General features: G+C 51.2%; 1 protein-coding gene and 1 long non-coding RNA gene across 4 annotated transcripts in view; one reads left to right on the top strand and one right to left on the bottom strand.

Annotated features, from left to right (window-relative positions):
• Positions 1-1,026: 1,026 nt before the first annotated feature.
• Positions 1,027-14,507, bottom strand: TBX3 (T-box transcription factor 3). Of its 2 annotated transcripts, XM_031442849.2 has the most exons (8): positions 13,540-14,507; positions 11,677-11,944; positions 10,681-10,740; positions 10,268-10,414; positions 8,193-8,269; positions 6,949-7,106; positions 4,860-5,536; positions 1,027-3,098 (listed from the first exon to the last, which is right to left on the bottom strand). In XM_031442849.2, exons 1-8 carry the CDS (start codon positions 13,926-13,928, stop codon positions 2,637-2,639), a joined length of 2,238 nt encoding a protein of 745 aa, XP_031298709.1. In that variant the 5' UTR covers positions 13,929-14,507; the 3' UTR covers positions 1,027-2,636. The 2 variants fall into 2 exon arrangements, with proteins under 2 accessions (XP_031298709.1, XP_064337238.1); XM_064481168.1 differs by lacking the exon at positions 10,681-10,740.
• A 123-nt stretch (positions 14,508-14,630) lies between these two features.
• The window catches only part of LOC116150009 (uncharacterized), a 485,742-nt gene continuing 479,001 nt past the window's right edge, over positions 14,631-21,371 (top strand). The window contains exons 1-2 of one of the 2 annotated variants that reach the window (XR_010378575.1): positions 14,631-14,694; positions 17,976-18,236. This is a non-coding gene — a long non-coding RNA (uncharacterized LOC116150009). Of the gene's footprint in view, positions 14,695-17,975; positions 18,237-20,744; positions 20,854-21,371 lie in introns of those variants that run through there. The other variant, XR_004133645.2, reaches the window with a different exon arrangement.

Raw genomic sequence — 21,371 nt, forward strand, 5'->3', positions numbered from 1 at the left:
CACGTCAAGGCCCCCGGGGCAAGCAAAGGCCTGGAGAACCTTCCCATCCCCCCAACACACACACACACTTAACACACACCTCCGAGGCGAGGCTGAGGGTGGGGAGGCCTGGAGACCAAAGACTGTCATGGCCTCACCATTTTTTATTGAATGTTTCAAAGATAAATCGAACTTCAAAAGGCAACTCCCCAAACAGCCTGGAGGCTGGTCGAAGGGAAGTCCTAGAGGAGGGTGTCAGCCTCCTGGGTGACTTTTCCCTTGGAGGGGGTCAAATATGCTCCCTGGAATTACCTTTCCCTTGCGAGGAAAAACTGCCCTCCTCCCTCGCAATACTCAACAGTTTGCCAGAGCTGGCCGCACTTAGCAGGCACAATTCGGACTGGGGCCTCGGAGGGGTGCCTTGGGTCAGCCTGGTCCAATTTGAGACACCAGGAACTGCAGGGGGACATTCGATTTCATCCCCTGCCAGGGCTGGCCGCGAGGAGATTCTGCTAAGTTTTTTTTTTTTTCTTGTCTTTTTGCACACTGGGGCAAGAAGATTTGGGGGGGGGGGTATTTATTTATTTATTTTTATATTTAAAGAAAGTATTTTTGACTTGGGTTTCCCAGATCGAGGTGCAAAGGGAAAGCGGGCCTAAAACGAAAACATTCGCAGTCCTCAAATGTATTTTCAGTTCAATTCGTGTGGGAAACACTGACTTGGGGAGCTAGCATTCTTTTTCCATTAAAACTTAAGTATTTGAAATTGCTATTCTATCCAATTCTAATCAGTCCCCCTTCCGTCTCTCGTTTTGCTTCCTAATTTAAAGGAAAAGTAATTTCAGATTGAAGCGGCTCCTTTCTCCGGAGTAAGGGACTTTTGTTTTTAGCTTTGTAACTTGAGTGACATCTCATTTTGGTTCAGTGGGGGCGGTCTTAATTATTTAAAGGCAAAGGGAAGGGAATAAAGGAAGCCAGGAGAGAAAGGGACAGACTCTCCACTTTCGGGAAAGTTCCCTAAAGAAAGCACTCAACACGAGGCCTGAAGACATTTCAATAAAAATTTATTGAAATTTCAATGATGTTTTTAAAGAGAGGAGGGGAAAAATACAGAAAACCAAAGAACTCATCAACAATTATAACACAAAATATACCTTCATGAATTTTTGTCTTTAAGCCATCTCTCAGCACCTGACTTCTGAACTGTGAATATATCTCTATAGGCACCAATTCAAAACACCATCAACATTGGAGACAGTAAGTAGTCAATTCCACTTCGTTTTGAAGAAATCAGAGACTAGCAAGTACAAATACGAAAGAAAAATGAGAACGTCAAACCACAGCCTCTGCACTCCCCACCTCCCCCCCACCCCCCAAGCAATCTCAGAACCACTCTTAGGATGTTGCATTTTAAGGAACCTAAGGTGGGGCTGGAAAGTGGCACCACCTCCCCAATTTTGGGTAAAAGATACAATAGCACTTTCCCGCAGTTTTGGACATTAAAAAAGAAAACTTTTTTTTTTTTTTGCGGACAACTCTTTTGAAAAGTGTTGGCATTGGTGCAGAAAGTGTGTTTTCTACTTTTAAAAGCAATCCTGTGACCTTGAAATAAAACTGACTATAGGAAAACAAAAACTTGACAGCTGCAATCCTATTTACATAGAGCTATGTACAATGTCAATAAATTAAAGTTTAATTTTCCAAGCATTCATATTCCACCTATTTACAAGAGTTATCAAATAATTACATAAATACTTTGTCTAATAGTCTCGCTTCTTTATTATTTTTTTTAAAACCTTGTTATTGCATATACAGGAAAGAGAAAGAACAGCCGGAGGGCCATGAATCTTGCTACAGAGCGTAGATAAAATAAATTCATTTTTGTGTGTTTTCCCCACCCCTTCCCTTTAAATCATCCCCCCTTGGGGTTGCCAATTTGAGGGTAGAGAATTGAGGAAAGGGTAAGGGGTCATGTTCTTTTCTCTCTAAAAGCAAGCATTCAAAATAAAACCCACAAATACATGACTGTGGAACATGCAAGAAGAGACCTATAGCGGCTCTTAAAACATCACGAGAATATTCAGAAGACACAGATTTCCTTAACAGAGACTAAACAAAGATGGTAGGGACAGCCTTCCCCAAACAATGCTGCCCAGTAATTTATTTAGAACTGATACACAAGTCACTCGAAAGTGTTTAATCATCACAAACAGAATCGGGTTAATGTATCCATTTGTCCCCATTTTCTTTCTTTGTTTTTTTAAATTCCACTTGACACGGTGAAGGAAAAAAAATATAAATCTGCACTGAGAGAGAAGCATTTCCACACCTGCCTTCCTGGGGCCTGGCCACCTTCATCTCCCCACAGCTCCCAGACCAGCCTCAAAGGAGGTGCTCTGGGCGCCAACACTTTTAACTCCCACTCTCCAGAGCTCAATGCCACGGACGTTTCTGAGCCGGAACCCCGATATTTAAACCACGCCAAGAAGACAGGGCTTTCCAGCACATTCTCTCAAGGGAGTCTGTCACCCCTTCCCAGACAGGGCTGCACAAAGAAGGGCTGACCTCGCTGCACGCCTGTGGTTTATCTGACATCCAACAAAGTGCACTGCAGACTGGACTGGACTGGAATGAAGAGACTTGGCCTGGGGAGGGGTTTACGGGGACGCGCTGCGGGACCTGTCGGGCTTGGCTTCCAAGCCGCTGACCAGCCGCTGGATGTTCTGCAGTTCGCTCGTGGCCGCCTCTTTCTCCGGGCAGAGTTTGGGCGACAAGGACACGGAGCTGGAGGAGAGCGTGGAGGAGCGGCTGTTGAGTTCCGAGCCCGAGTCCACGGCCACCGAGGCCGGGCTGGCGGCCAGGGCGGCGGCTTTGCCGTCGAGGGGCCCGGCGGCCGCGGCCATGGACGGCAGGGCGGTGGTGAGCAGGCTGCTGCTGTCCGGCACCGGCACGGGGATGGAGTAGGGGCTGTAACGCAGCCGCGGGCGCATGGTGTTCAGGTTCAGGAATGGGTGGCGGTGCACGGAGCTGGAGGCCGCCGCCGAGGACGCCGCCGCTGCCGCGGCCATGTACGTGTAAGGATAGGGGAACAGGCTTCCGAAGGGCGACATGGCCAGGCCCTGGGAGGGGAAGAGAATGATGGCAGAGAGTCAGCCACTCAGGGGCAGCGCGATGGGAGAAGCCGACCTCATCCGTCACCCCTCCCCCACCCATCCCCACCTTGGGCTCATCCTTAACCTCTCTTCCCTGGGGGCTCCGGAAACCGGACACTCAGGCTTCTGTCTCTAGGTCCACCCTAGGCCAAAGTGTTCACTCCCTGTGCCTCAGCTTTCCTATATGACAAAAACCAGGGAGGTGTTCAATAATTCATGTACTTATTAGGGACTCTGCGGGTCTTAAATAAGCTGCTGCCTGCAATATGCTGGCTAATGAGACTGCTGGACATTCTCTCATCAGACTCAGTTGTTCCACCTGTTAAAGGGGGCCATAGTCTACCCCACACAAGGAGCTGGGTGCAAACCAGAGGGGATAAGATATTGGACATTTTTTTCTCATTCTTGTTACCCCACTCCTCAGCACTCCTACTCCATTCTAGAAATTTCTCAAATGAAAAAAAAATCTGGGGAAGATCGTTAAGGAAATTGCAGGGCATGGGGGGTGAGTAGTGTGTGCAGTTGGAGGGTAAGTAAAGAGAGTAAAGGGTGTTGCTATGAAGAGAGACAAAGAAATCACCTAGCCTATGCTGGTGTTACTGGTGGAGAGACTGAGCTAAGCCCCAGCAGGCAGGAGGTCACTCAGCTAGCAGGCAGCAGGAGGATTAAAATCCAGGTACCCTGGCCTCCACCACTCCTCTCTGACCCATTTCCTTGGGCACTGCTAGTACTTGTTTGTCCAGGCACCCCCTCACCCACCTATCACCTGCCCACTGGTGACAGGAGGGTCTCCAGAAAGGGCCAGCAGAGAAATGGGAGGAATGGAGAAAGGCCAGAAGCCAACCCTTTTCTCAGTCCCCTCCTCCCCACAGAGAGGGAGGCCAGTCCTGCCTCTTGGCTCGGGGAAGGGAGACGAATGTGCTCAGACAAAACAAAAGGCAAGGGCGTGCAAAAAGCCCCCTAGAACCTTTCTCCTGGGTTCAGAGCACTTCCAGCGGCCTGAGACTTCTCCCCAGCTGCCGGAGCCCCAGCACAGCTGTCTGAGCCATACATAGGCAGCCTCAGCCTCTCCTCTGACATTTCCCACATGTGCACAAACCATTAACCCTTTGGGGAACAGGCTGGCCTGCTTGGGGTGGAGGTGGGCAGGAAACAGCGTCAAGACTCAACTCACCCCTAGAAAGTCACTTCCCTTCCCCAGGCCATGGTCTCTCCCTGGTCTAATCCCTAGGGGAGGGTTGGCTGTGAGACATTTAAGAGACATTTCAACTCTGAAGCTCAAATCATGGCCCCTGGAATTGGCCCTGGAGTCTGCGTGGGGTAGAGTCTCAGGTCCTCTACCTACCTGCTGTGCAATCTTGGATAAGTTACTCAACATCTCTGAGCTCTGCCCTTTCATCTAGAAGTTGGAGGTGATCATAGGACCACTGTAGTCAGAATAGATCAAGTACTTAGAAGAGTGCTTGGCACATAGTAAGTGCTGTGTAGAGTTACTATCTGTAACTCGTATTCTGCTAGAAACAGACTTTGGCTTAGAAAAAAAAATTTTTTTTAAGTTTTTGGAGGGAGTGCGAGGTTATGAATCGATGAGATAAGCCTTGCACCTAGTAATAAGAATTATTATGATTGAAAGCTTCCAGGCAGGGGGACTGGCTGAGGGTCTGATATCAAAGGGCAGGCATACAGGAGTGAGTGGAGGGAGGGGCTGGAGATGTGGCTGATGAATACCTGAGAGGCCAGGACGTGCTGCTGGAGGTGGAAGGGCAGAGTGGCCGCGGAAGCCCCGGATAGTCCCTGCGCCGCGGCAGCCGAGGCCATGGCCGTGGAATCCAGGCCAGAGACGCCAGTGGAGGCCCCGGACACGGTGGCCAGCAGGGGCCCCATGCCGGCTGCCATGCTGGAGAAGGCGCCCCCCATGGCGAACTGGCCAGGGTGCAGGAAGAGCGGGTGCCCGTTGAAGAACTGCTGGCCGGCCAGGCCCGGGGCGAAGCCGAGGCCGGGCAGGGGGCCCTGGCCCAGGTGCGCGGCGGCCGCGTCCGTCTGCACGGTGAGCGGCGCGAAGGCCTCCTTGCCTGGCAGCGCGCGCGCCTCCTCGGCCTTGGACGTGGCCGCGCTCTCTCGGCCCGGGCTCCGGCGCTCCTCGGCGCCCAGGCCGCGGGTGCTGGACGAGATGGTGGCCGGGCTGTGGCGAGAGTCGGGCGACGCCTTGTCCAGCCGCCCGCTGTCCCGGGGCCGGCCGCCCGGCTCGGCCGTGTAGTGGTGCGCCTTGACCGCCGGGCTGCCCTTGTCCCGGCAGGGCTCCTCCGACGTGGTGGTGGAGATCTTGGCTGCGTCGCAGGCCTCCGGGCCGTGCTCCTCTTTGCTCTCGGCCTCGGCGTCGCTCTCACCCTCGCTGGGACACAGATCTATGGGAGGAGGGGAACAGAAGCCAAGCGGAAGGGCGTTAGCTCTAAAATCCGGGCCAGTAGCCCTCCGGTTGCCCAGTTTGAATCCCAGCCGGGCCACTTCCAAGCTGTGTTACCCCGGCGAGCCCCTTAACTTCGCTGTGCCTCAGTTTCCTTATCTGCCAAGTGGGGATGATGGTATCTCAAACTTTAGTTATCACTTAGTGGAAGGATTAAATAAGCTAGTAAAAAACTTCCAGTATTTCGATATAGCTGAACCCCTCCTCCCTCCCCCAAATGGGTAGCGAATTTTCCCTTTTTTTTATTTTTGCAAGCATCAGCTGACCCCCTACTGTGTCAAAGTCTTTTCTGGACTTTTCCCATTCGTTGGAAAATCCACTTTGTAAAAATAAAAACTGTCTTACACTAAAACTCACTGCGGGAACACCTTCTGGTTAACTCTCTTTGTTCAGTGAGTGATTGAGATCAGCACCTTCCACAATTTTGTGGATTCCTTCAGAAGGACTTGTTTGGAGAGAACCCTGACGTCTAACTTGGTAGTGGCAGAAATGAACACCCCTCCCCCAACACACACACACACTCAACTGAGCGTTCTCTGTCTGCCCGGGTCTCTGCAGACAGAGACGGGTGACAGGCGGCCCACTCAGTGCCTGGAGACAATCAGAGATTCTCTTTTGCTCTCACCACACCCTCTGTGGGTGTCCTACCAGAAAGAAGAAAAAAGGGATCCCATTTTATGTCTAAAGCTTACATGGATTGAAGACATAAAGGATTTTCATTTTATTTCACTGAAACAACAAGTTTCTTCCCGTTTGAGAGTGTGTGTCTTTCCAAAGAAATAGTTCTTGCTCTTGAAACAGAAAAGTGACTGGGGATTTGAACATCTCGCCCCCTCCCACCCTCTGCTCTCTCCACTGGGATTCCTGTGCCCCACCTCCTCTCCCAGGTCAACTGTTGCTCTAAAGCTGGATGTCCTCTTGGCCACCTTCCCTGTTCCAGGTGGCAGAGAACCCCTCGCCTCCCTCCAGCCTGAGGCATTTTAACCTAAAGTTCAAAGACAGTAAAAAAAAAAAAGTCAGCTGTGGCTTGGTTGGAGGTGGGGGGGTGGGAAGAAAGAGAGAGAGGTGACCCGGGCCCCCACCCAGAGGGGATACAGGAATTGACAGGAGGAGGGACCGTGCCTTCCTCCCTGCCAAATCCATGTTTTGGGGGGATTCTGAGTTCTCAGACTAGTTTAGGGAGGGGGACATACCTGATCACCCCTTTTGAGATTAGGCTCCTGTTTACAAGCTTCTAGAAGGGTCTGCAGCCTGTCAGGGGTAGGTTCCCTGGTCGGTGTCCCCACCCTCAACTCTTTGGGCCTCCAAGTCCTGGAGAAATCTGAAGAATCGGCCGTGGCCAGGCAGGCTCACCTTTGAGGTTGGATGTCCCTACAGTCGAGACGGCTGGAGAGGAGGACTGAGCGAAGCAGTTGAAGGCGGCCTGTTCGCTGGAGGACTCATCAGAGGTGCCATTCTCCTTTTTGTGTCTGTCTTCGAACACCCTCATGGACTGCAGAGTGAGCTGCTTTCTGTGGCACCAGCGTTACACAACAGGACATGAATTTCCCCTCTCCAAAGAGGCGCCCACACACCTCACCTGCCTGTGCCCACGGACAACACTAATTCTCTGCAATCTGCAGGGCCCGGGGCAGCCACACAGACCCAAGCATTGTTTTGCACCCTGGAACTGGGCTGCAGAGTGTGGCACAGGCAGAGGGAGGAAGGAAGAATAGGCTTTGGTCCCATTTATTCAAGACCAGAGGGCTTCATTCGGGAAGGGGCATTGGCTGGGGCTGTGAGATCTTGTTTAAAAGCAAAGTGCAAGAGAAAAGGCTGGAGCTGGCCAGAGACAGCTGAACAGCCGGCCTTACAGAGGGAGGGGAACTGAGGACTCAAACCAGTGAACACAAACAGCCTACAGACTCCAGACCGGTTGCTAAGATTGAGAGGAAGTGGTTATTTCATGGTGCACTTTACTGTAATCGTTTCACCAACACATTAATCGGAGTTTTAAAAAAACCAATTTAGATGTTAGAAATTATTTTTTAATGCCCACCCCCTCCCCAAGGGGATAAGGTTAAAAACTGGGGCTGATTTTCTGGATTTTCCAAATTCTTTGAAAGCGGGTGGGGGAGGGGAGAGCGTCTTTTATATACTATCCAGCTGTCTGCATAATGCAAAATGATCCATGTCCCCACAGAAGGAGGGAGCCATAGATTTCTGCAGGGGACCCAGTCCTTCGGAGGGTATTTGCCAGACAAGATTGCAAAAATTCCAAAGCATTTTGTGAATGACTTGGCCCTTTCCTGGGACTTGCCCAGGATGACCTTAAATTAATTAGGAATTAATAGGCATCTGTATAGAATCTGTTACCCCTGACACTTTTCTTCTTGAGATATTCATGGTGTGGCCTAGTTAACTGCCCTTAAAGTAACATGGAGGAGGTAGAAGAAGCAGTCTACTGTAACCCCTCAGATCTTGGCCAAGCGGGAGTACCTTGTTTTTCGCCCTTCCCCCACCCTTCTCAATCTACGCACCGCATCCCACTTCTAACAGTTGAGATCTGGGACCTAGAAAAGTGATCTTCTAAATTATCTGCGAAACAACTGTCTCACCTTTTTTCTCTCCTGCCATTTCCAGTGTCCCGGAAACCTTTTGCAAAAGGGTTGTTGTCTATTTTTAACTGAGTTATCTAGAGGAGGAGACACAAGCAAGAGAGACATTGGCCTCATTTTCTAGAATGTTCTGGGGAGTGTTTCCCCCAAGTCAACAATCTACTCAGAAATCTGACTGCCAACCAGAGAAGTCATTTGGCTATACCAGGTTAAAAAGAAAGGGAGAGGGTATCATAGCTGAAATTTGGAGGTGGGGGAGTGGGAGGAGACACAGGAGACTGTGTAAGGTGGGCATCTCCCATAGGAGGCCAAACCAGGGATTCCAGGCCCCAGATGATTCTGACTGGGCAGCCATCAGCTTGGGCTTAGACATGGAAAAGCTGTCGAAAGGGCCACCTGTAGGTCTTAAAATTATGCTTTCATTTTGATTCTTTTTATACAGTGCAATTGATCATAAAATGTTATATTTCCTGCCCCCAAACACACACACACACACACACACACACACCCTACACACAGCACCCACACCAACCTTTCCTGCAAATCTTATAAAATGATTTATGGGTTTCACTGCCCTTGTACCGGAGTGGGTTTGATTTTTTGCTGGGTGTGTGTGTTGGGGGGATGTTGGAGGAATTACAATATTGACAATTACAGATTTAAAAGGACTGAATGACTGCTGGAAATGTTTATTTTCATTTATATGCCCTGCCTCCGCCATTAGGTAGAGAAGGCCCGTGGCCTCTTGAATCAAAAAAAATGCTATATTTTATTATTCCATTAACAACTTAGATTCACAGGATTCTGGATCTAGAGGGAGCATGTATTTTACAGGCTGAGAAACAATGCCATAGTATGTAATCTTTCAAATCCCTTCCCTCGGGTGGCAGGGGTCAGGGGCATGATTCTGTACATACACAGAGTTCGCTAGAGGTGGGAAGAGGGCCCCCTGGATGGACTCTTGTTCTTGGAATAAATTCCTGGATACACTTCTCGAAGAGAGAGAAGGTCCTGATGCCTCAGTCTCCAGACTAAGGAAACATACCTGGAACACTCCCATCGGTGGGCCACAGAGGACCCACCCATAGGAAGGGTGAATTCAAAACGTAAGGCATTGTCCAGTGAGCTGGGCTGGCATGGAGGTCCAGGGTTTAGAAGCTGAAGGGCAGGGGTCCTCAGGTCCCCCCTCTCTGCCCCCCGCACCCTCTGGCCCCATTAACTGCCTGATAACAGCCAAGCTGGCAACTGGTAAATCAGCAACAAGTCACTTTCTCTGTGTTTCTCTGTGCACATGCCCATGACCTTCAGGCCACCATAACTTTACACACCAGGTGCTGCCTGTTGTTCCATTTGGGGGTACTCCTAATCCCAAGTCTCAGTCCCCAGGGAGGGAAAAAAAAAAAAAAAACCTTCAAATGAAGCAGTGACTTTGGTCCCCTCATCTCAAAAGCCTCAGACAACTCAATTAGCATGAGCCTGTGATCAGAGTAGGTTTTTCCAAACACACACACACACACACACACACACACACACACACACACCCCATAAAAAAAACACAGCAGCATAAAAGGTAATAAAAACCAGACCAGCTACTCGGGATTTCTGGCCAGGGGAGAAAAGCTGGTCCCCACTGTGATTCTCCTCCCAAGATCCCCAACGGCTTTTGCCTTCAATTTTTAGCTCGTTCCTTTCAAACCTGATTTTTTTTTTTTTTCATCCTTCTTCCTGAAGGGGAAGAGGATGAACCTTGAAACAAACAGGAGAAATCCCAGGGTGGAGGTCGGTCGGGCAGGCGGTTATAGGAGCTCCTCACTGGCAAATTTAAGTTTGGCACTTTTTTTTCCCCAGCTCAGCTTTGGATTCCTAGCTGGTCACCCCCCCCCCAACCCCCGCCACCTTCTGCCTCTGCAATGTGCCAGTGCCCATTTCCCCGAAAGCTCTACTGAAGGTCAAATCACAGAAGAAAAATCAGACTCCCATTCTAGTGCTCTTGGAACTTTCTCCTCCTCGCAGGCGGCGGGGTGGAGGGGGAGGGTGATATTATCACCATTAGAAAGGAGAGCGCCTTCAGTTACCTTATCATTCTGGTATGCCGTCACAGCGATGAATTCGGTTTCAGGGAACAAGTAGGTCCTAAATGTACTATAAGGAAGTTTCAGGATGTCGTTGGCTCGCACAATGTGGAACCGGGGTTGGTATTTGTGCATGGAATTCAGAATCGTCTGCAAGGGCCGGGAAGAGGAGAGAGACACATCACAGGAGGATTTAGCGGGACACGAGGGGCTCTTCGGACCCCTGCCAGGCTGGCGTCTACCCCACCGAAGGGAATCAAGCTGGTAAAGGAGCCCACCTCCTCAGAATACCTCTGTGGGCACATTCAGCGCCACAGATGTTATCTTCTGGAGAATCCGAATTGCTCCTCCGTTTCCAAAGGGTCCCCCCCACCCTCGCCATCTAAGGTTGATTCATACCTTGAACCCTAGCCTACCTGAGTACCAAAACTATAATTCCCCTGCCACGTTGCTTGATCACTTGGGAAGGCCAAAGTCTTAAAAGATAGAGAGAAACATGCATTTTAATTTACAAAATGATTCAGTCCTTTAAGCGCCCACTAATTGACAAGCCCAATCCACTTAAAGCCCTGAAAGGCTGAACTCGAGAGAGGAATATTTATGCCTTAATCAAATCAAGGGCTTCAAATGCAATTCCTGCCCGCTGGAGATGTTTCCGCGCCATTCACGTCTTCCTGGGCCTAATCTTTCTGCTTATTCCTCACTTATCACTCTGTTTATTTTATTGAAATGTTGGGGAGGCGTAGGGGCAGGGGGCAAAAGGTCTTTTGCGTGACTTTTACAAGCAATCTAAGTCTCCTAAAAGTTTCTCAGTACTCCCTTACGGAATCCACATACACACGCCCAACATGTACGCGATTTTTATCCCGGAGATCTAAGTCTTGTTTCTAATAAACCTGATATTCACCTAAGCCCGATTCCTTTTGGGTCAAAGGGGAAAAAAAAACTCTTTCAAAAAATATATTCACACCCTCTCACCAATGCAGTCAAGGTTGTGAACCTTAAAACGCTCCCAAGAAATACCATGGCTAGTTTCAAAATAGAAGTATGATATCTTAAGACGAGTCCTTTATGAACACATCACTCTAACACTGATTTTATATCTGCACGATTGCTTTTTGAACTCCCCTGTCAGGTCAAGCAGTTACCAAGACCTAGACTTGCCACAGAACAGGAGGTGGTCAAGTTTTCTTGCCCTCACTTCTCTTAGAACGCCAGGCCTTCCATTCTCCGAAGAGGAACACCCTGGAATTCTCTCTCTCCGGCTCTGTTTGCGGGGTCGAACAAGTTTGCTATGCTCCCCAACAGAGAGTCAGGGAGACACTCACGATTTTACATGAAAAGGGGAGGCACTGCCTTTGCTAGAGAGAAGAAAGAGAACATGTTTTACCAAAGGGAGCAATAAAACTTACAAATCCGTGTTTGTCCGAAATGTTGTTGGTGAGTTTCAGTTTGTGGAAAGTAACAACTTTGGACATCCACTGTTCCCCGGTAGCAGGGCTGTCTGGGTGAATGTACATTCTTTTCGGCATTTCGGGGTCAGCCTTTCCCGCCACCATCCACCGAGAATTGTGAAATTTATATCGACAGTCATCAGCAGCTATGATGTCCATCAACAAAATATATTTGGCTTTTTTATCCAGGCCAGAACATCTTACTTTAAATGGAGGAAACATTCGCCTACAGCAGGAGGGAAGAGACAAAGAAAAAAAAGAAAATCACCCAGAATCTTGGGTTGGATTCCCTATTGAATCTTAAGCTATTTAAATCAAATTTTAAACTTTCTGTTGCAATTGGTGAGCTTGTATACCGTTCAGAGTAGGGCGACTGGCTGCAAAGTTGTTTCCTTCCACAACAGAAAGATTAAATATGCTCCGTTTTTCTATTTAAAATGTCCCAAGATTCCAAACAAGTGAATGGTGGCACTGGATTGCTCTACATTCTAGTAATTTCTTTGTAATGTTTTGGTCTTCTGTATGACTTTACAGATTGCCCTCCTTCAAGAGAAATTCTTGCCTGTGCGTTTTCCTGGGGGTTCTAAACACCTTGGGGTAGGATTGTAGTCAAGTTCGGTTAGTCAAGGCTAGAATCCTCCACCAGTCACGGATGAGAAAATGTTAAAAACATATCAAGAAAATAAATGTCAAGTTGCACCCCTCCCTGCTCTGGAACAGCAATCCCGCTGCTGGCGAAATGAAACTGGAGGTTGGTGAGTTCTCAAAACGAATTTTGTAGATTGGGGTGGACTCCCAGGCCTGATCACCAGTCTGCCTAGCGTGCTGCTAACCGCATTCCCCCTGCTGCTCAGGACAGTCCCAAACTGCAAGCCTCTACCACCAAATTGCTTTTTATTTCCCAGAAGCATTGGCATTCTGTACTCTTGACTTAAAAGGGAGTGTTTCACTGTGAAACTGACCGAGTATCTTCTGGGTTGGAGGATTTTAAGCCAAACTTTGGCCTCATTTAGCTTGGAAAGACTCAAAGCTAAAATTGAGAGGGATTTTTTTATTCCTTCAGCTTTATGCCTTCATAGACTTCAATGCCATTTAAAAAAAATCAGTGATTTTAGGTGACAGGCAAAGTCTGGGCAGGCAAGAACCTCTAAACACTAGGTAAAATGTGGTTGATAATATTCACACATAAAACAGCAGGATGTGTTCCCCCACTGGCTCCTTCGGTCTGAAAACAGAATCCTAATTATCCAAAACTGCCTGTTGAACTCTCCCTCAGATTACAGGCACACAAAGTCGTGTGGACAAACCCCAAATGCCCTTCGATTTCTCTCTGACCCTCGCAGGGCCAGGCTCAGGGCCCCTGCAGACCCAGAGGCGAGGCTGGAGGGTAGTCAGGGGAAGGACAGCTCGTGCCAGGCCTCCCGTTACCACACAGACAAAAAGGGCTGGAAGTGCTTCTCTCTGAGAACAAAATGAAACAGACAAAAATACAACATCAACAAAGACAGAAGGACGTCCCAGAGAGGTTTTGAACAGTGAACTTCTGTAGTGGGGTGCTTTTCTTTCTTCCTGCAGAGATGTCTGTGTGCCATTGAAAAAGTCTGTCTATCCTGTAGGGAACCCAGGATGTAGACTCAGGTAGGAAAACCTGCCCAGGTAAGCTGAAATGTCCTGCCCCAAAGACAGGGCCCAGGAGGTCTCTGTACACAGCTCTGGGAACTAAGTTTTCCTCTAAACCGGAATAACTGTTCTGGGAGGAGAGAGATAAAAAGAAGAAAGAAACCTCCAGTAGCTTGGGAGGAGGGACTGTTGCCTGCTTACCTTCCCGACTTGGTAATGACCATCTCGGTGCCCCGCTTGTGGAACTGATCCCAAAGTTCTTTGGCCTCGAGGTGCACCTTGGGGTCATCCTCCACTTCTTCCTCGGGCTCCATAGTTTTCAGAGGCCTCAGATGTGTCTGGGGCCCCAGGGACGAGAAAGGGATGCCGGTCTCGGCCGCCCCCACCAATTGATCCATGATCGGCTTGGCCAGAGCGCCCGGCAGCGAGAGCGCCGCCGCGCCGTTGGGAGGCAGCGTCAGCGCGGGGAAGAAGGGCGGCTGGTGACCCAGCACCGCGCTCATGGCGAAGTCCGGCGCCCGGTGAGGTAGGAACGGATGGTAGGCCATGCTTGTCCCAGGAATGACCGGATCTCTCATGGAGAGGCTCATCCACTCCAGGCGGGGCGCTGGGCTCCAGCCGGGGACGAGTCCGCAGCTGCTGTTTTGTTTTGTTTTTGTTTTTTAACAACAGCACATAGTTTGGAGGGGGAAAAAAGCAAAAAAAAAAAAAAAAGGAAAAGGAAAAAAATCACAACTAAAGCACTCAAATGGAGGAGGGGAAGTGTCTTTTGGGGGAGGGGAATGCCGCTTTTAAAGAGGGCAAAGCGAGAAATCGGGAGACATAGTCGACTGGGTGACTGTCCTTGTGCCTTGCGTTTTCAAAAAGCCGCTCCTGGAAGTCGGTTTCCGAGGCGAGAGGAGCGAGCAGGGTCTGAACTCTGGCCGGAGCCCTGCCGCTTGGCTCGAAATAGACACTTCAGCTCTTAGTCCCAGGAATCGCTCCCCAGCCCCCAGTTCTTTGTTGCAAATGCGAATGGTTCTCCTAGGAGACTTTTTACCTTGTCTCTCTGCTGCTGCTTCTTCCCCCGCCCCCCTATCTCTCTGCCTCTCCCTCTGGCTCGCAGGAGGCGTCTGCAGTTGCGCTAGACCGGCGTGAACTGCGAGCGAGAGAGCGGAAAAAGTCTCTCTCCTTTAAAAAAAAAAAAAATCTCTGATTGAAGCCCTCTTCTACCAGCGCTATCAAAACTTGAACTGCAAACTGGCTTCCGTTCGCCCTCCTTCTCCTTCCTCCGCTCCGAGCCTCCGGAGGGTGTCTGGGTTTCAATCCGAATCTCGCTGTGCTCTTCTCCCGCGCCTCTCTTCCTTGTCCTAAAACGTGAGCGAATTCGCTTCCTAAATCTGCGTCCAGACGCGCAGGGCAGGGAGGATTTAGAGGGGAGGAGGGAATGAAAGGAAGGGAGAGAGAGAGAGAGAGAGAGAGAGAGAGACGGAGTGGGAGAGGGAGCGCGAGGAGAGGGAGGGAGCGAGAGAAAGCCAGCGAGAGCTCCTCGCCACCCTCCTCCGCCTCTAGAATTCCCCGGGCGTCTGCTCGGAGGCTCTAGAAGGTCGGGCTCTGCTGTGGGCTGCGGGGAGCCGGAGGCCTCTTGATTGGCTCTTTGACGCTTTCGGACCAATTGTGTTGCTGCATAGGCGTGGTTTTCACAGGTCGAGTGCTGGGGGATAGAGCCGAGTTATAAAAAGAAGGTGTCGGAAACTGTAACGTCGCAGCGCCGCATCGGTACTACTGCCTGTCCTGTGAATATGTCAACATGATCAGAGGGAGGGCGGGGAGCCACTGGGGAGCGCGCGCACCGAGTCGCCTCTAGGTGGCTTATCGAGAGATCGCCGCAGCCCCAGAGCTCGCTAGCTCTGGCTCAGCCCACGTCTGAAATGCCTCAGTCATCTAGCCCGGGATCGAGGGAGGAGGCAGGGCCAGGGAGCCCGGGGGAGGGAGGCGGGAGCGAGAGAGCCGGGCCAGGAAGGCGGAGAGCGCGCCGGGCGCCGGGCAGGGGCGCTCGCCTCTCGCGCGCTCGGCTCTCCTCTCCGGCCACCGCGGCCGTTGCTCTCTCCTCCTCACCCTCTTAGCTCGGCCGCGGGCGAGCCGGGCGGACGGCTGAGGCTCCCGCGAGCTGCCATCCGGCCGCCGCGGAGAGGCCAGCGCCGCGGAGTCTCCAGGCTTGCGCGCTTTCCAGCCCCACGTGGAGCCAAACTCCGCCCGGCCGCCGCTCAAAGGCTCCCGAGCCCGGGTGCCTATCGGTGCGGGTCTCCCTGGCAGCAGGGCTCGCGGGCTCTGGAGCACACGGACGCAGCCAGATCTCAGCCCACGCGGTGGGGACTCTCTCCCAACTGTGCCCCACCCGAAACTGCGCAGAGACCCCAAAATCCCCCAGCACATCTGTGAACACGCGCCAGCCACCCGCGAAAACCACGTACACGCAAACACGTACACAGCCTGCGCGTCCGCGCGGGTCTACGCTCAGCTCACTCCGAGAGGCGGACTCGGGCTTTTCTGAAAGGCATTTACCAGCCCTCTTAGATCTCGTCTTCTGTTTCGATTCGGGCTCCCGGTATTCCACCTGAATGTATGTGAGTGTAGAGGGGAGATGGGAGTTCTGAACAAAGTGGGCGCAGCGAGGGACTAGGTTCTGGGCCTGTCCCCGTCCAGCCGCTGCCCTCCAGTCGGCAGCGGCTAGATGCGGAGCTGCTGGGTAAGGGGTGGGCAGGCTGGTAGGGGGAGGTGCGCCAGCCCTGTATCTCATCTAGGCATCGCACTTATCTCTCGGTGCCTCAGTTCTTTCTCCACCCGGGGACTTATCTCGCCAGAAGTCGGGGGAGGGGGGGAATTTGTAAAACAAATCGTGAAACGTCCCCACCCCATAGGCGAGGTGACCGTCTCCAGTTCAGGTAGGGTGGTGGGGGAACTCAGCAAGGGTAAAGGGGAGGGAGGCAATCGGATCTTAACTATCAGACCTGTCTCCGAATTGGTAACTGTTACTATAGGTCCCTGTCCCGGTGAAAGGTGTCGCCAAACCCACATTTCTCGCTTCTAGGGGTTGGGCCTTACCTGCTTAGATGGAGGGGAATCTTGGGGACAAGGTTCTTTGACCTTTTCTGAGTTGGGAGTTTCTGCGATTGGAAAGGGAACGGAGAAAGGGCTGGTTGTGGGGCCTAGGGGGTTAAGAGACCTCAAGCTTGGGATGTGTGTCTGTGTGCAGATCGCCAGCCCAGTCCTCTCTTACATTTTGCCTCGCTGTACCCCCTAAGCCCCTAGTTCCCAGGCTCCGAAGTGGAAGCAAGTGGAGGGTGAAAATGCAGTTCCATTGTGGGCCAACTGCGCCGAGATAGGGGCGGAACTTTTGAGGCGACAGGATTTTCCAGCCTCGCATTTTTGACGCACATGGTTAAGAGCGCTTGGCGCCAGCGCTAAGAATTCCCTGAAGTCACCAGAGAGAATAGAGTGGTTCTGCGAACTCCGTCTGGCTCGCCATCTCGCCCCTTTCTTTCCCTTTCGGTCTTTCTCTGGCGTCCTCTCGGCCTCTCTCTCTCTCCAGTGGTGAAGCAAGAGGCAGCAGGGCCAGGGTGTCGGCTCACAACGCCCCCTCCCGCGTCCCTTGAGGGCCGATCCCGAAGGGTGCGAGAAGCCAGGCCTTCCCCCTCCTTACACCGACCACGGAGGTCACCGCAGGGTTTCAGGAGTCTCTGGAGGCAGAAGCCCGCCCCCTCCCCCACATTGCTGGCCGCCTGAGCCTGGGGCTGCATCGCAGCGCCTTCAGGAGCGGTCCCAAACCCCGCGGTCTGGTTTTGCCCGCACTTGCTGGCCAATCTCTGCCCCGCCGCTCCGAGTGGAAGGAAAGTAATTCTGCAGCCACCAGGTGATTAACCCCCTCTCCTCACCCACTTGGTGCCCCAAGCGTCCAGATGCCCAGGAGAGACACATTTTACTCCGCGTTCTGGCCTCCCCTCGCTTTTGGACGTGGGATGGGAGCTTACTGATTTTACTTGTAAATATCTCGACCTTCCTTTGGCCTCAACGGTGGAGGTGGACGGAGCCTGATTTCTGCGCCTCACACGGCCCCCTCCTTCACGTGGCTGCTTTTGCCCGTAGCTCTAACTTAACCCTGGGGTCACCCAAGTCGCCACTCCTGACCCCCACTCCCACTCCAGTGCGCAAAGGAAGGGGGGGAGAGGAAAGTTTGCGGGGTTCTGAATCGAAAATGTCGACATCTTGCTAATGGTCTGCAAACTTCCGCCAATTATGACTGACCTCCCAGACTCGGCCCCAGGAGGCTCGTATTATGCAGGGAGGCCGCTGTAACTTGGGATCAAAAGCGGGAAGGTGCGAACTCCTCTTTGTCTCTGCGGGGCCGCCGCGCCCCCCTCCCGGTGGGTGATAAACCCACTCTGGCGCCGGCCGTGCGCTGGGTGATTAATTTGCGAACAAACAAAAGCGGCCTGGTGGCCACCGCATTGGGGTTAAACATTGGCTAGCGTGTTCCGAAGCCTTGTGCCAGGCCTGGCGGCCGGCAGAATCCACAGGCTAGCGCGTCCCCAGCCGGGGCTTTTAGGCTCCAGCCGCGGGGCTCTACACGGTCTTTTTTTTTTTCCCCCTCCATGCAGACCCCTTGATCTTCTCTGTCTCTCTACCCGCCTCACGTTCAACAAAAGACAAACGGGAAACACTGAAGGAGTCTGCCCTTCGGCAGAGCCTGGAGAAACGGTGCTTTAAAAGAACAGGAGAAGGAGGCCAACTTTTGAATCCCAGAGGATCTGCAGAACTTCTGGTGTCCCCCAGATATTCCTCCATCTTTTGCAAAGAGTGTTCACTTAATTGCAGGCCTGATTTTTTTTAATTAAAAAAAAAAACCCCACCTCTCCAAATCTGTAATGTTTGCATTGTTTAAGGCGAAGAAGTAGTGTGAGTGGGATGTTAAAGTGGGGAAGGGGCAGGATGAGAATAAATGTCCAGCACGCACACCCAGACACACGCGAAACCAAATCGCCCATCCTCAGCCCGGGCCATGGTTGCGGCAGAGAAGCTAGCCTTGCGGAAGAATCACCCCGGGAGCCTCTGCTGATACCACTCTCCCCTGTGGCACCGCATGCCTCAAACTCTAAAGGGGGCAAATCGACCCTTTTGTGACCGAATGGTGTTTATCTGAAGTTTACAAAAAGAGTGGGGGGAGCCGAGGGGGAAAGGAGGGGAAAGGCGGGGTCGTTTACTTTGGCAAGTTTGCTGTAAATATTCTCTTCAGCGTGTGTGAGGTCTGGCGAGGGACTATTACACGCTTATTCCCTCTTAAACTTTCACCCACCGTTTGCCGCGGAGCTTTTTTTCAGTCCGAGGTGTCGCTAAATTGGGAACTCTGTTGACATGAAGACTGCTGTGTTTCTCCAGGGGTCTGAGGCCTAATTAAGAAGTTTCTTACGGAGGTCGGTCAAGACGTAAACTTTTTCTGGGGAGAGGCTTTCTGAGCAGAGATGGCTCCCTGTTTCTGCCCAGGGCGCCCCCCCACCCCCCCCCACCCCACGCGCATGGGATCCCAGGCTCTTTTGATATTGACAAGCATTGAAACTGACTAGGTAGGTGTCCGCTTCAGGATTTGCACCCTCCTTCACGCTCAGTTCCCCTGACTGGGGACGTGATTTTCTCAGCCAGACCTCCGGGAGGGAGCTCCCTCGGGAGTGCCTAGGTTGTACAGCCGGAGTTTGCTCCTGCAGCTGGCTGCTTGCACCCCCCTCCCGACATTAGCACCCCCATGCTACCCCAAACCTGACTTTCCCACAGGTAGTTCTGACGCCAGTGGAAGACTTCACAGACAGGGGAGGCTTGATTTCTCTCCTGGAGTTTCTCACCCCACCTCCCCCCCCAACTAACTTGCTTTAAGAGCCTAGTTCCTCTCAGGTCTAGAGGCTTTGGGATCAGTTTCTTTGATGGAGAGTCGGTTTCTGCATCTTAATTCTCTAGGGTAGTAGGTACAAGCCTCTTGGTTGGACCAGACAGGGGACCCACTTCTGTTTCTTTTTCTCTTCTCCCCTCCACCACGATTTTTTTCTTTTTCTTTTTTGTTTCTCCCATCTCTCTGCCCATCTCTGAAGATTCTGTGACTGCCAATCTGTGCTCTTTCTTCCTCCGTTTCCTTTTGCTTTCTCTTCTCTTCTTGGCATCTGTCTTGTTCTTGGGTTGTATGTCTCCTTCTTGTCTTGTCTCTATTGCCCAACCCTTAACTTGTTGTTCTTTCTGTTTTTTATTTACTCTCTTTTCTATTCTTTCTTCCTCTCCCCCCTTTCTATTTTCTCTGGCTTTCTTGGTCCTCTCTGAATCCCTCCTGCCTTTCTATATTTCTAGATTATCTCTGTATTCCCCCCACCCCGCCCCAATCTTTTCCAGGAACCATGACAAGCAGGAGATACCTCTTCCTGAAGTTCAAGCAAACACCTCCCCCCACCCACCCACCCACACCCTTGGCTAGGAAGATAAGGTGACTTGAGAGATAGAAAAGTGTTGGGCCCATTTGTGTAGGTTGGAAGTATCACTTTCTGCTTTTGGTATCTCCAAAGTCACCCTTTTCCCCCAGAGCTGGCTCTCACCCTGTTCCAATGCTCTGATTTCACATCCTCTCTCTTCTTCTCCCTCTCGCACCCACCCCCTTTCCAACCCTGGAGCCCAGGGTAAAGGACAGCATGTTGGACCCTAAAGCCCCAGCTCCTAGCCTCTGTCTCGCCCCAGCAGCACAGGGCTTTCCTGTAAGGCACATTTTCCTGTCCTCTGACAGCCCTCTAAATTATTGATCAGGGCGATTCAGTGCAAGAGTCTGAAGCATGTGAGAGAGAGAGAAGATTGTCAAAGTTGTCTAGCTTGGGGAAGCAGTATTTTTAGTACAGAGGCTCACTTTGGCGCCAGTTGGTTTACGCAGTTTCTAGAGCATCATTCGTTATACACTTAATCCATGCTTATCATACCTTCTTTTAATGTAAATAGGTTTTTGGCAGAGGCAAAATGAAAAGATTTCACCCTCTGCATTATTCTTATTAGCACCCACCTTTCATCAAAGCTGATCGCCCTGCAAAATGACAAATTTGTAAACGGCTAGTGATTTAGAGAAGTTGGAAGGGAAGCAAGGAAGGGAAGGATGAAGGAAGTATGTGTGTCTGGGGAGAGTGCCTCTTATCCATCTGTGAAGGGTTTTTTCCTCTCGGTCAGGAAAAGGAACTAATTGTGGTTTCCTAATTTCAAACCAATCTACATTTTCAATGCTCTCTTTGTGTGTTTTGCACAATTACTTAAAGAAAAAACCAAGATCATGCAATGGACATTTCTTAGTCCAGCAGAAATGAATTCACTAGGAAGAGACTGGGAATTTTTCTCTCTCATGTTATCTGACCCAGAATCAGCAAGGCACAGGGGCAGAGCTGACATCGGCCTTGGGCACCACCGACCACGACCACGGCTGATCTTCCTTCAACGTCCTCTTCCCAGATTCTCAGCTGGAGACAGGTAAAGGTGTAAATGGCCCTTCAGTGATTTGTCCCAGGTGGGGGTGGAATCTCGGGGACAGAATGCTTAGAAAGGGTGGAGGGGATTATAATGATATATTTTCCAATCTCCAGCTGCAGATTGAGGGTGCTTTCTGAACAGAAGCCCTTAATTCCACGGTTTCCTGTTTCTGTTTCTGTCCATTATTACTGGTGTTGTTTTTAGGTGCCAGGGGCGTGGGAGCAGTGGGGTCTTGCCCTGCGGGAGCAGGGAGATCTGTAAGTCAGAGTGCATGGCAAATCAAATGACCGCTACTGTCAGGGAGGTTGACGGGGCAAAGAAAGATCAGCTCCTCCAAATCTGCTGAACTAACTGGCCCCTGGTAGCCACAGACACGTTTTCTCAATTTGAGCACAATATCCATTACTATTTCCCGTACTGGGTTTCAATTAAAGAGGGTGGGAGCAGAGACGGAAGGCAGGAGATAAATGAAAGGGACCAGTGAGCACCAAAGTTGTGTGTGTGGGGGTAGTGTTTCC

Source organism: Camelus dromedarius, chromosome 31, assembly GCF_036321535.1.
Source record: "Camelus dromedarius isolate mCamDro1 chromosome 31, mCamDro1.pat, whole genome shotgun sequence".
Taxonomy (NCBI): domain Eukaryota; kingdom Metazoa; phylum Chordata; class Mammalia; order Artiodactyla; family Camelidae; genus Camelus; species Camelus dromedarius.

What these genes read in the sequence shown, in the direction of transcription:
- TBX3 (XM_031442849.2), bottom strand. Translation starts at nt 13,928, where the DNA reads ATGAGCCTCTCCATGAGAGATCCGGTCATTCCTGGGACAAGCATGGCC. An exon ending in TTTCGGACAAACACGGATTT is followed by an intron (nt 10,741 to 11,676) that starts GTAAGTTTTATT and finishes CTATCTTTTAAG; the next exon opens with ACTTTGGCCTTCCCAAGTGA. An exon ending in CGGCATACCAGAATGATAAG is followed by an intron (nt 8,270 to 10,267) that starts GTAACTGAAGGC and finishes CTCCTCCTCTAG; the next exon opens with ATAACTCAGTTAAAAATAGA.